The sequence below is a fragment of the Schistocerca nitens genome, chromosome 9, assembly GCF_023898315.1.
Source record: "Schistocerca nitens isolate TAMUIC-IGC-003100 chromosome 9, iqSchNite1.1, whole genome shotgun sequence".
NCBI lineage: Eukaryota > Metazoa > Arthropoda > Insecta > Orthoptera > Acrididae > Schistocerca > Schistocerca nitens.
Genome location: NC_064622.1, coordinates 5,315,243 through 5,327,450, shown reverse-complemented (window position 1 = coordinate 5,327,450; position 12,208 = coordinate 5,315,243). Strand labels below are relative to the sequence as shown.

General features: G+C 43.8%; 1 protein-coding gene across 39 annotated transcripts in view; it reads left to right on the top strand.

Annotated features, from left to right (window-relative positions):
- The window catches only part of LOC126203575 (mucin-2-like), a 366,840-nt gene that overhangs the window by 99,235 nt on the left and 255,397 nt on the right, over nt 1-12,208 (top strand). For all 39 annotated transcript variants that reach the window (XM_049937906.1, XM_049937910.1, XM_049937908.1 and 36 more), the window contains exon 3: nt 3,823-3,879. In XM_049937906.1, the coding sequence (XP_049793863.1) occupies nt 3,823-3,879 (57 nt within the window). The remainder of the gene's footprint in view (nt 1-3,822; nt 3,880-12,208) is intronic.

Below are 12,208 nucleotides of genomic sequence, written 5' to 3'. Positions count from 1 at the left end.
AACCACATCTCATAAAGTCGCAAATGGTTCACATTTCTGTAGAGTTACCTGTTGTCATATCGTAATAAAAACTGCATCGCCAATCTATAAAAACTGTGGTAGGAAATGTACTCAGGAATGTCCCTTGTCAGGTTCTGAGTCAAGTAAAGGCGTAATCTTGAAGCAAAGTTTATAAATGGTAGATACGTGTCAGGCGAAGGCATAAAAACTGCTCTTACTTTGAACATGTAGATTACTCAGGAACACGTATTTTTTTTAACAAATCTTCCCAGCAAAGAACCAAGTTAAGCTACTTATAAAGTGAACCTTAACAGAAGCCTGAAGAACTTGTTGTGACCAGTTACATCCACTCCATTAACAAATTCGTCTGCATGACCAGTGGATTTGTGTATATTTATTATGTAACGTAGTGTGAGTATTGTGTAATATTTGCCTTCTCTACACCTTAAGAGTGATATAAATTAATATTTCATGTTCCTTTAATTTGACAAGGCTTGGACGCAGCTGACTAGCATTTACCTTATGCAGTTTAGTATGCATGTATTAACATGTCTCTTACAATATACTCGCTGTTCAACACCCTTGAGGAGAATGCCACTACGGATTTATCAAATCAATATTAAATCTGAACGTATAATTTCTCGTGTACAGTATGTAATCCACATTATATTTTCCTGCCATATTCCACAACTATTTCCACATTGCAGCGCCATGAGACGAAAGATATATCAAATCTGTTCTAAACATCTTTTATGCATCTGTACATAAAATCATACACGGGGTCTGGACAAAAATATGGAAACACCGCGAGGAATGAATACTTGAACGTAAATGACGCCTGCAGGTTGCGCTGTTGCATTTGACCACGAACGGCATCTTTACAATATCTTCACTAAGTCGCAAGCGTCAGTCGCGCTCAGAATAGTATTCTGCGTAGTTGTGAGTTCATTATGTCGGAGCTAAGTAAATTCGAACGTTGGCCAATTATTGATGCTCTTATACACACATCAGAAATGTTTCTGCATCACCACGGTTCCCAGAACTCGTGAAGAAGGCCCGCATCTCGTGGTCGTGCGGTAGAGTTCTCGCTTCCCACGCCCGGGTTCCCGGGTTCGATTCCCGGCGGGGTCAGGGATTTTCTCTGCCTCGTGATGGCTGGGTGTTGTGTGCTGTCCTTAGGTTAGTTAGGTTTAAGTAGTTCTAAGTTCTAGGGGACTGATGACCATAGATGGTAAGTCCCATAGTGCTCAGAGCCATTTTTGAACTCGTGAAGACAGACGTCGACTGTGGATACTGTATCACAGACACAGTCCCCTTAACTGCTCAGAGATGTCTCTAAACCCGCCCACAGATGTAAACAACCATGCATGAGCAGCGCCTATTAGATGGAGGAAGGTCCGGAACCGCGGGACTGCTACGGTCGCAGGTTCGAATCCTGCCTCGGGCATGGGTGTGTGTGATGTCCTTAGGTTAGTTAGGTTTAAGTAGTTCTAAGTTCTAGGGGACTAATGACCTAAGATGTTGAGTCCCATAGTGCTCAGAGCCATTTGAACCATTTTTAGATGGAGGAAGCCCGACAGCCGATCAGTTGCAGCCATTCCACCAGGAAGGAGGTACGCGGCTCGTGTTGTCTGTAGTTCAACCGTGCCTAAACGGTCAATACCGCGGTTCGATCACCACCACATTGTTACTTTGTGCCAGGAAGGGCTCTCAACAAGGGAATTGTCCAGGTGTCTTTGAGTGAAGCAAAACGATGTTGTTCGGACATGGGGGAGATACAGAGAAACAGGAACTTTGGATGACATGCCTCACTCAGGCCGCCCAAGGGCTACTACTGCAGTGGATGACCGCTACCTAAGGATTATGACTCGGAGGAACCCTGACTGCAAAGCCACCATGTTGAATAATGCTTTTCGTGCAGCCACAGGACGTCGTGTTACGACTCAAACTGTGCGCAATGGGCTGCATGATGCGCGACTTCACTCCCGACGTTCATGGCGAGGTCCGTCTTTGCAACCACGACACCATGCAGCGCGGTACAGATGGGCCCAACAACATGCCGAATGGACCTCTCATGATTGGCATCGCGTTCTCTTCACCGATCAGTGTCGCGTATGCCTTCAACCAGACAATCGTCGGAGACACGTTTGGAGGCAACCCGGTCAGGCTGAACGCCTTACACACACTGTGTAGCGAGCGCAGCAAGGTGAAGGTTCCCTGTTGTTTTGGGGTGGCATTATTTGGGGCCGACGTACGCCGCTGGTGGTCATGAAAGGCGCCGTAACGGCTGTACTAGAGTGGCCAGCATGTTCTCCAGGCATGAACTCTATGGAACATGCCTCGGATAGATTGAAAAGGACTGTTTATGGTCGACGTGACCCGCCAACCACTCTGAGGGAGCTACGCCGATTCGCCATTGAGGAGTGAGACAATCTGGACCAACAATGCCTTGATGAACTTGTGGATAGTATGCCACGACGAATACCAACACGCATCAATGTAAGAGGACGTGCTGCTGGGTATTGGAGGTACCGGTGTGTACAGCAATCTTGACCACCACCTCTGAGGTGTCGCTGTATGGTCGTACAACATGCAATGTGTGGTTTTCGTGAGCAATAAAAAGGGCGGAAATGATGTTTATGTTGATCTCTATTCAGATTTTCTGTACTGGTTGTGGAACTCTCGGAACCGAGGTGATGCAAAAGTTTTTTTAATGTGTGTAGTTGGCTCTTGAATAACCGTGGCAGCGGAAGCGTTTGGTGTTTTAAGAGGCGCCGTATCGAAGATTTATACCGCATACAGGGAAATCGGAAAAGGGTATGTGGAGTGATCGTGACAGATGGGCATTTAAGCGGATTGTGACGCAAAATAAGAGGACAATAGTTGCAAAAGTTACTGTAGAACTGGATGCCGCTCTCTTGAACCCTGTCACACCAAACCAACTCGAAGGGAGTTCCAGAGATAGGGAACTACAGGCCGGACAGAAACTCTAAAACCACTCATAAGTGATGCAAATTCTCGTAACAGGAAAACGTGATGTCGAAGTCACAGAACCTGGACTACGGAGAAAAGCAAGAAATTCCTTTCGTTGAGTGAGTCTTGCTTCAACCTTCTCCCACTTCTGGCAGAGTTCGTGTCCCAAGAGCAAAACATAGCGGGGGTTCGGTGACAATTTGTGTAGCCGCATCGCGGTAATCCATTGATCCAAGTTTCCATTACTGCCAAGGATTCTGTAAGAATTTTGGCTCATCAGACATAGACCCGTCCCGTGGTAGAACGTTTGTCCCCCCGTGGTGACGCAGCGCTCAGAGACGACAGGGCCCTGTTCACACAGGTCACGTCGCCCAGGACTGGTTTTGCGAGCACAACACTGACTTGTCGCAACCCGCCCTGTCACCGCGGTCACATGATCTCAACATTATTGTGGCTTTCTTGTATAGTTTGCAGAGAAATGTGCGCGATCGCTATTCACTTTCATCATCGATACCTCAGCCTGGCACATGTATTACTCATCCCGAGCAGACTGCAAGTTGTTCTGAATGCCAGCGTGTTTCATGCGCCGTATTAGGTATGGTAACGTATTGTGTTTTTGGTGTTTCCACGTTTTCGTCCACCCCCTGTATCAGCTACACGAGCATCAATTACATCACTAGCTTCCAGTCTTTGAATGGTAACTATCGGTTCTTATTCTTCTGAAAACGTTCTCTCTCAGGGCGTTGTCCTTATAATTTTCAGGCATGTGCTATGATGCCATACTCGTCCCATGTGTACGGATAAAACGAGTGAAGAAATTAAATCCAGTATGTGAATGTTCTGTTTCAGTCCATGATCGAGATCCGCATCACGTTAACTTGCAGCGATACCAATACGGCTGGTTTTGTAAGTATTTAAGATGTATCTTGTATGTTTTTACTAAATGCTAGATATTATAAATTGTCTGGTCGTTTCTGGTTGTTATTTTTTCTTCATATAAAATGTTTATTTGCTTGAGCTGCTGTATTTGCAGGGAATCAGACAATTTGTTGTTACAATTTCCGCACAACTTACTGTCGCAGTACACGTATCACTGTAACAACTTCCATAATCACGTGCCTATATGACACGTTTTCTCTCAGTCTGCTACATCCATTCTGCAATATAACTAACTAAGTTAAAACCTTACGTTGAATAAGGGATTTTGAAATTAAACAGTTTATGAGTAACTTTCAGTTAATGGTATCTTCGGCTTACGAAAAAAGATCCTGCATCGATCTCAAGTCCAGTCAGTTAACTTGACGACACACACCATTTAAAATTTTCACTCGAATTACCCATTGCTCTCTTAAATTCCGTTCGGTCACTGTAATTAAAAATGTATTGATTCGCAATGCTCAGCATTAACTGCTGCAATGATGTACACTTTCGTGAGAGACATTAAGAGAGATCTACGTGGTGAATACTGTGCATATAGTTGTTTTAATTTTGACATTAAGATCCATCAGTCTTCTAGTCTGTTACGTACCTGCCAGTTATGAGGCAGAATTCGTGTTTTCTTGTTTCATATTGCACCCGACACTGTATACTACAATTGTTTTGCACAATAGTCACGCTGACGATGGTAACAGTGCTTATCGAAACCGGTCATCGGGAATAAAGTGTACTATAGCGATCTTGGCAAAGAAGTTTACCTTCTCTAACGTTCTGGAATAAATACCTTGCGCTCCTATTCGCGCCAACGACGAGCCACGCTCCGACACGTGTTTGTTCACCTCACGGGCCGATCTTTCAGACTGACTGTCTACGCGCCTTTTTTGCAGGCGCCGAAAGCTCTTCTCGTCCCTTGACGGTCCAGCAGAGATGGGTGAGGGTAACATTCGATACATCTTGAGGGTATCGACAACTATGCCCTTACGACGTGTACGTTGAAAATTTGCTGTTGATATTGTTTTAAAACGTGCGTTTCTTGTTTTTCAGCTGAATTAAATTCACGGAAATGAAACGGAGTCAATGGACATACGACAGTATGAAATGATCTCACTCCAAACCGTACCCGGCTTGCCTTCATATCGCGGGCTGTCGTCTTAATCGTTTTCCAGTATTTTTATAGTCTCCAGCGACCCCTCGTAGTCCTGTCCTACGCTCGCCCCTAATCCTCCTGCCTCTCGGGCTAATTAGGCTTTTCTGTATGACCGTGTACCTAAATCCCCTAATCTATGGGGGAAAGGCATCTGCTCGGAAGAATAATGCAAAACCGAGAGAAGTGGATGAAGTTGTAACCGTATCGCCACTGCTCAGTACTTTAGCAATGACGATTAGAAACGAAGTTCGATTAACTTTACATATTTTTATTACGTAAACTAATTTTTAATTAACAGTAGTTAGTGGAAAATTTGGAAAAATAGTTCATCATCGGAACAAGAATAATGAAATTGAAACTGAACTTTATACTCGTAAGCAATCTTAGGTAAAAATAGTTATTGGCGTCATGACGTAGGAACAGTACCTAACGCACACTTTCAAGTATTTCACACCACACATGTCACAGTAGTCAGATAATAATCAAATAGCAAACACATACAACATATTATATTAATTTTGAAAGATAAGTTAAAGTAAGATTGTTTACGGGATGTCAACAGATTCTTTTTGTTGCGTTACTCACCATAATACTGTCTGTCGTAACTGTAGCAAACAGAAAGATTGTTTGACTTTACTCATTGGTAAGGACTGTCTTTACCTAGCAGTTACTCTGATATTTCTTTGTAATAAAAGTTATAAATTATGCCACAAGCAATAAATTAGAAACTGTGCTTTGACAGTGAAATTCAGCGCCCATGTTACGTAAAGTTTTAATACGATGTTTTTATTACGAAAGATACTTTATTTTTATCAAATGAATTAATACTGGCTTTTCCATCATTCTATTTCTGACATTTTTCATACTACAGCCAAAGATTTCATTATTATGTAATTGTCCAAAAGTTGGAAAAATTATGTTTTGAAAACCTGATAAATTAATGTAGATTTTCAATACATTTTCTGATCTCGGTTCGTACAAAGGGATGGATACTTCTTGGTTAACGACTGAGGAAAATTATTTACGTGATAATATGCACTACAACAATGTTATTCAAGCAATAAAATTCCAACTACGCTGGTCAGTCTATTACACTTCTGGTTATAAAAAAGTCTAGATCTTACTTCACTTTATGATGCCGTTGGTTTGTCGAGCGGCTTCATTTAGCGGTAAAGTAGGGCACATATTGATCTTCTTGCCGTACTATAGCCAATAACAAGGGCCCTCAGTACTCTTGATACTATTTGAATTATGCTTGCTGCATTTATACTGTGCCCAACACGTTCCATACACATAGCTTGTCATATTAAACATCCACCAAAACAACCATTTCAGTTTTCACTGTTCCACACTTCGGAAACAGACTTCTTTTTATCTCAGCACTTTGGCATAGCCACACCGGCGAATACACACAAACAACCAAAAAAGTCTCTTCGCGACTTCGAACTGCTACAATTTTGGCGCGCTCGCATGCCCAGCGATACTGTATTTACAATTTATTATACTCTTTGACAATAGCTTTTCCCTGACTGGGCCAGCGTGTCTACTTACAAAATGTTACCATTCCATGCGCATTCTCCTTCTTAAATAACAAATAGCGTTTGTAACTTGACAACATATTTACAAGAATAATATTCACCACAACTAATACAACAAATTTCACAAAATACGTAGATAATGTATGATCATCCACAGAGTTGTGGTGTTATAACGCATTTACGACAAAATCAATGTCGTTCATTGCAAGTAATAGTGCGTCATGTTGGATACGGGAACATCTGATGTGTCTATTGATTTGACCTGACTTGCTTTAATCAAGGAGACGAAACAAAATAGGTAGCCATCTATTCTCGTACCGAAACTACGTTTATTATGCATTGCATTTGTCAGAATTAGTCCATTCTATAGTGATACTTTCCTTTTAAATTTATCCCCATCAAATCAGAAAGAAATTGTTTCTGACCTTGTAATGTCTTACTGTAGGCGGTGTGCAGTTAAATCCACTTAAAATGCGAGATCTGCAATTAATTCCGGATGCTCTAACTTTCGTTTCTGCACTCCTTTTTCCTCCATAAATTCAACAACGATGAGTTGTAAATCGGAAAAATCTATCGAGGCATGGCGCTTGACTTGACCAACGTACATTGCAGTAATGCACAAAGCCTCCACACTCTTCATTTCCATCGAAAACTGTTGCAAGTGACAGCGCAATAATGCGTATAACTTCAGAAATTTTACTGTTCGCACAACTAACTTGTTCACCTGCTACATGCTTGCTGATTTAGCGCAAAGTGCTTCTTCATTTGCTGAACAATGAATCCTGGTGTGTCGAGCGTTGAAATTTTACGCCCTTCCGTTGTCAACAAATTCTTTGTTTCTGCACGGTATTGTAATATCGTTTCATAGCAAATTTGTGGTACCCATCACTAACGCGCCTGCATAATAGGTACTGAGAATTCTCATCCCTCTCTTCTGTCATTCCGATTGATTTTTAAAGGCTTGTGAGCATACATGGCTAGACTGCCTCTTTTTGTGCAAACATTCAGTGGAGCTGGGAAAGTCCCTCATACCGTGAACAAAATAGCAAAGGGTAAGCAGCACCGACACCACGAGTCTGTCGAACTGAAGTGAGCGGTACCGTGTGAAACACACCGCAGCACTGAGCGACGTGTCGCGCCGTATCGAGTACTTCGGTAAGGAGCGACCGAAGCCGAGACAGGTGGAGCGAACCGTGGCCCGCGTGAAATCTGGCACACAGTGGCCGGCCCGGTTCTACATTAATGACAACAGACGCCTGAGGTAAATTTTACGTTAAACATAGCACCACGAACTATTTATTTTTAAAAGCTGCATCTCATTTTAAATGGCTGTGTGTTTCATGTGCATGCACACACAAACTTGGGGTGCTTTTTACAAATGCGTTTCGGATAAAAGTTTTCACTAACCTTTCACAAGTGTTCAGTGCGCCCCTCAGCCGGATGGTCCACAAACATTCAGACGATACTCACAGTCTCATCCCACACTTTTTGAAAGTCTGCAGTTACTCCATTTGGAACTGTTGCCATGCACTACCGCGGTCCACCCAAAGCTATTGGTAGGTGAGGCCACAGATGGAGTGTTTCACAAATCCCCACAAAGAAAAACTTTACATACCGTGAGAGCAGACGGTTTTGGAGACGAATGGTCCATTGCGAGATCCATATCCAATGTACAGCCGATCCACTACTAAGAACTGCTGTTACATTCAGGTGTCAATACGGTAGTGCTCGGACCTGTTGAGAAATGAAATTTTCGACATGTTCTCGCAATTTGAAAAAAAAGAAAAGCTACACCGCCAGTGTACTGAGTTGCGAGATTCCTGTTACCGTCTTTTCCGCAAAAAAGGATGAGTCATTAATCTGTTTCCGGGAAACTGTACAAAACGGATGAATATTTGGAGAGTCTCTCTCGTGCTCGACTATAGTATGTGATTTCAGCGTTGCTCACATTCTTACGTTCTGGTTGTTCCCATTTCCACTAAGACGGAACACAGCCTTACCACTGACAACTGAACACGAAAGGAAACTACACCAACGAAAAAAATCCTCACCAACAAAAATAAACTGTGCGAGATAAACGAAACTTGTAGACTTGTTTCTACATCTGAAAGATGACGTCTATTCAAATTTCACACAAGTCGTACAAGAGCGGCGCTGTGGTGGCGCAGATCAGGTCTGCTGTAAATACGAGCTGTAACGGCGGTGAGAGTTTGTTACCTCTCAGACTGGAGTTGAAGTTAGTCGAAAATGCCTTTAAGACGACGAAGACGCCATTATCGCAAGCTCACTGAGTTTGAACGAGGTCAGACTGGACGTTCCTCCGAGATATGGCACAAAAAAGATTTGGCAGGAATGCAGCCACTATGCATGAATGCTGGCAGTGGTGCTCACGAAGACCGGGCTCCGGATGGCCGTGTGGCATTACCGGGGGGGAACACCGTCGTGTTCAGCGCATGGCTCCGGCGCATCGCACTGAGCCTGCGGCACCAATTCGAGTAACAGCGAGCACCACAGAGACGCAACGAACTGTTACAAACCGCCAGGCTTCCCACGCTCCCTGACGGCACATTTGTACATCAGTCTGAAGACTCGACCCGTTGTGCTGCCATTCACGAACAGAATACGAGGGGGTGATTTCCAACAGGATAGCGCTCGTACACATACCGCTTTTGAAACGCGACATGCTGCACAGAGTGTCGACATGTTCTGCTCGATCACCAGATCTGTCTGCCATCGAGCAAGTATGGGACTTCATCGGACGACAGCGTCATCTACAGCCGTCGTTAACCATCCCTGTATTGACCGACCAAGCGAACAGGCTGATCGTCATCTAACACACCTTCATTTTCTTTTCCATTCTTCTGTATAATATTCTTATAAGCATCTTGGATATTTGAACTGTTAAGCTGATTGTGCTAGAATTCCCGCACTCGTCGGATTTTGGAAAAATGGCTCTGAGCACTATGCGACTTAACTTCTGAGGTCATCAGTCGCCTAGAACTTAGAACTAATTAAACCTAACTAACCTAAGGACATCACACACATCCATGCCCGAGGCAGGATTCGAACCTGCGACCGTAGCGGTCACGCGGTTCCAGACTGAAGTGCCTTTAACCGCACGGCCACACCGGCCGGCTCGGATTTTGGAGTCTTCGGAACTGTGTGGATGATATTTTTTGCGAAAGGCGACGGTATGTCGCCAGACTCGTACGTTATACACACCAACCTGAATAGTCTTTTCTTTGCCACTTCCCCTAATGATTTTAGAAATTATGATGGAACGTTATCAATCCCTTCTGTTATATTTGATTTCATGTCGTCCAAGGCTCTCTTAAATTCTGACACTGGGTCCCATATCTTTTCTATATCGATTCCTGTCTCTTCTTCTAGCACATCAGACAAATCTTCCCCCTCATAGAGACCTTCAATGTATTGTTTCCACCTATCCACTCCCTCCTTTGCATTTCATAGATGAATTCCCGTTGCACTCATAATGTTACCACCCTTGCTTTTAATTTCACCGAAGGTTGTTTCGACTTTCCCATACGCTGGGTCCCATATGCTTCCGATAATCATTTGTTTTTCGATTTCTTCACATTTTTCATGCAGCCATTTCCTCTTAGCTTCCCTGCACTTCCTCTTTATTTCATTCCTCAGCGACTGGTATTTGTGTATTTCTAGATTTCCCTGAAGATTTTTGTACTTTCCTCTTTCATCGATCAACTGTAGTACTGCTTCTGTTACCTATGACTTCTTCGCAATTACCTTTTTTGCGCCTTTTTTTTCCTTCCAACTTCTGTGATTACCCTTTTTAGAGATGTCCATTCCTCTTCAGCTGTACTGTCCACTGAGCTTCTCTTTGTTGCTGTATCTACAGCCTTAAGACCTTCAAGCTTATTCTGTAGTACTTCCGTATCCCACTTCTTTGCGTATTGGTTCTTCCTGACTAATCTCTTGAACTCCAGCGTACTCTTCATCAATACTATATTGTGATCTGAGTCTATATCTGCTCCTCGATACGCCTTACAATCCGCTATCTGATTTCGGAATCTCTGCCTGACTATGATGTAACATAACTGAAATCTTCCCCTATCACAAGGCCTTTCCCAAGTATACCTCATCCTCTTGTGATCCTTGAACAGAGTATTCGCTGTTATTAGCTGAAATGCATTGCAGAACTCAATCAGCCTTTCTCCTCCCTCATTTCTTGTCCCAAGCCCATATTCTCCTGTAACCTTTTCTTCTACTCTTTCCCCAAGAAGAGCATTCCAGTCCCCCACATGTTTTCATCTCCCTTTACATACTGTATCATCCTTTCAATATCCTCATATACTTTCGGTATCTCTTCATCTTCACCTTGCGACGTCGGCATGTATATCTGAACTATCGTTGTCGGTGTTTGTTTGCTGTCGATTCTGATGATAACCGTTCACATTAACACACTCTCTGCCCTACCTTCCTACTCATAACGAATCCTACTCCCGTTTTACCGTTTTCTGCTGCTGTTGATATTACCCTATACTCATCTGACCAGAAATCCTCGTCATCTTTCCATTTCACTTCACTGGCCCCTGCTATGTCTAGATTGAGCCTTTCCGTTTCCCTTCTCAAGTTTCCTACCTTCTCTACCACGGTCAGGCTTCTGACATTCCACGCCCCGTCTTGGAAAGTTATCCTTTCATCGGTTATTCATGCTGCGTCTATAGCCGTCCATAATTGCGAAAGTGTTTCCAGTGCCTGGATTTTGTGCACGAACGTCCCTCTCGATTGCGTCCCATAAATGTTCGATGGGATTCGTGTCGGGAGATCTGGGTGGCCAAATCACTCGCTCGAACTCTACAGAATGTTCTTAAAACCAGTCGCGAACAATTGTGGCCCGGTGTCATAGCGCATTGCCATCCATAAAAATTCGATCCTTGCCTTGGAACGTGACGTGGATGGTCTCCAAGTATCCGAACAACAACCATGTCCAGTCAATGATCGGTACACACTTCGACCAGAGGACCCAGCCCGTCCCATGTAAACACAGGCCACGCCATTATGGAGCCAACATCGGGTTGCACATTGCCCTGTTGACAACTTGGATTCACGGCTTCGCGTGATCTGTACGACTCTCGAACCCTACCATCAGCTCTTATCAACTGAAACTGGGATTCATGTGACCAGACTACCATTCCCAGTCGTCTACAGTCCAGCCGGTATGATCTCGAGCCCAGGAGAGGTGCTACAGCGGCTGTGGTGCTGCTACCAAAGGCGCTCGGATCGGTCGTCTGCTGCCATAGTCCGTTATTATTGTTACGTAGTATTCTGCCTAGTGGCGGAGAATTTGTGATTCCACTGTTCCCTGTCTTCAGCTTCTTCCTTCAGTCTGTTGTATCTCCTTCCATCTTTCATGTCGTCCAGATGTTGAATTCTTCTTCTTCCTCGTCCTGCGTTTCCTCAGAGTTTCCCTTCGATGACATCATGTATGAGTCCCTCGTGTCTAAGTACATGTCCAATCCAGTTGGCCTTTCTCTGAAGAATTGTACGCAGAATACTTCTCTTCTCTTCTCTTCTCTTCTGCCGTGCGGTTAAAGGCGCTGCAGTCTGGAACCGCAAGACCGCTACGGTCGCA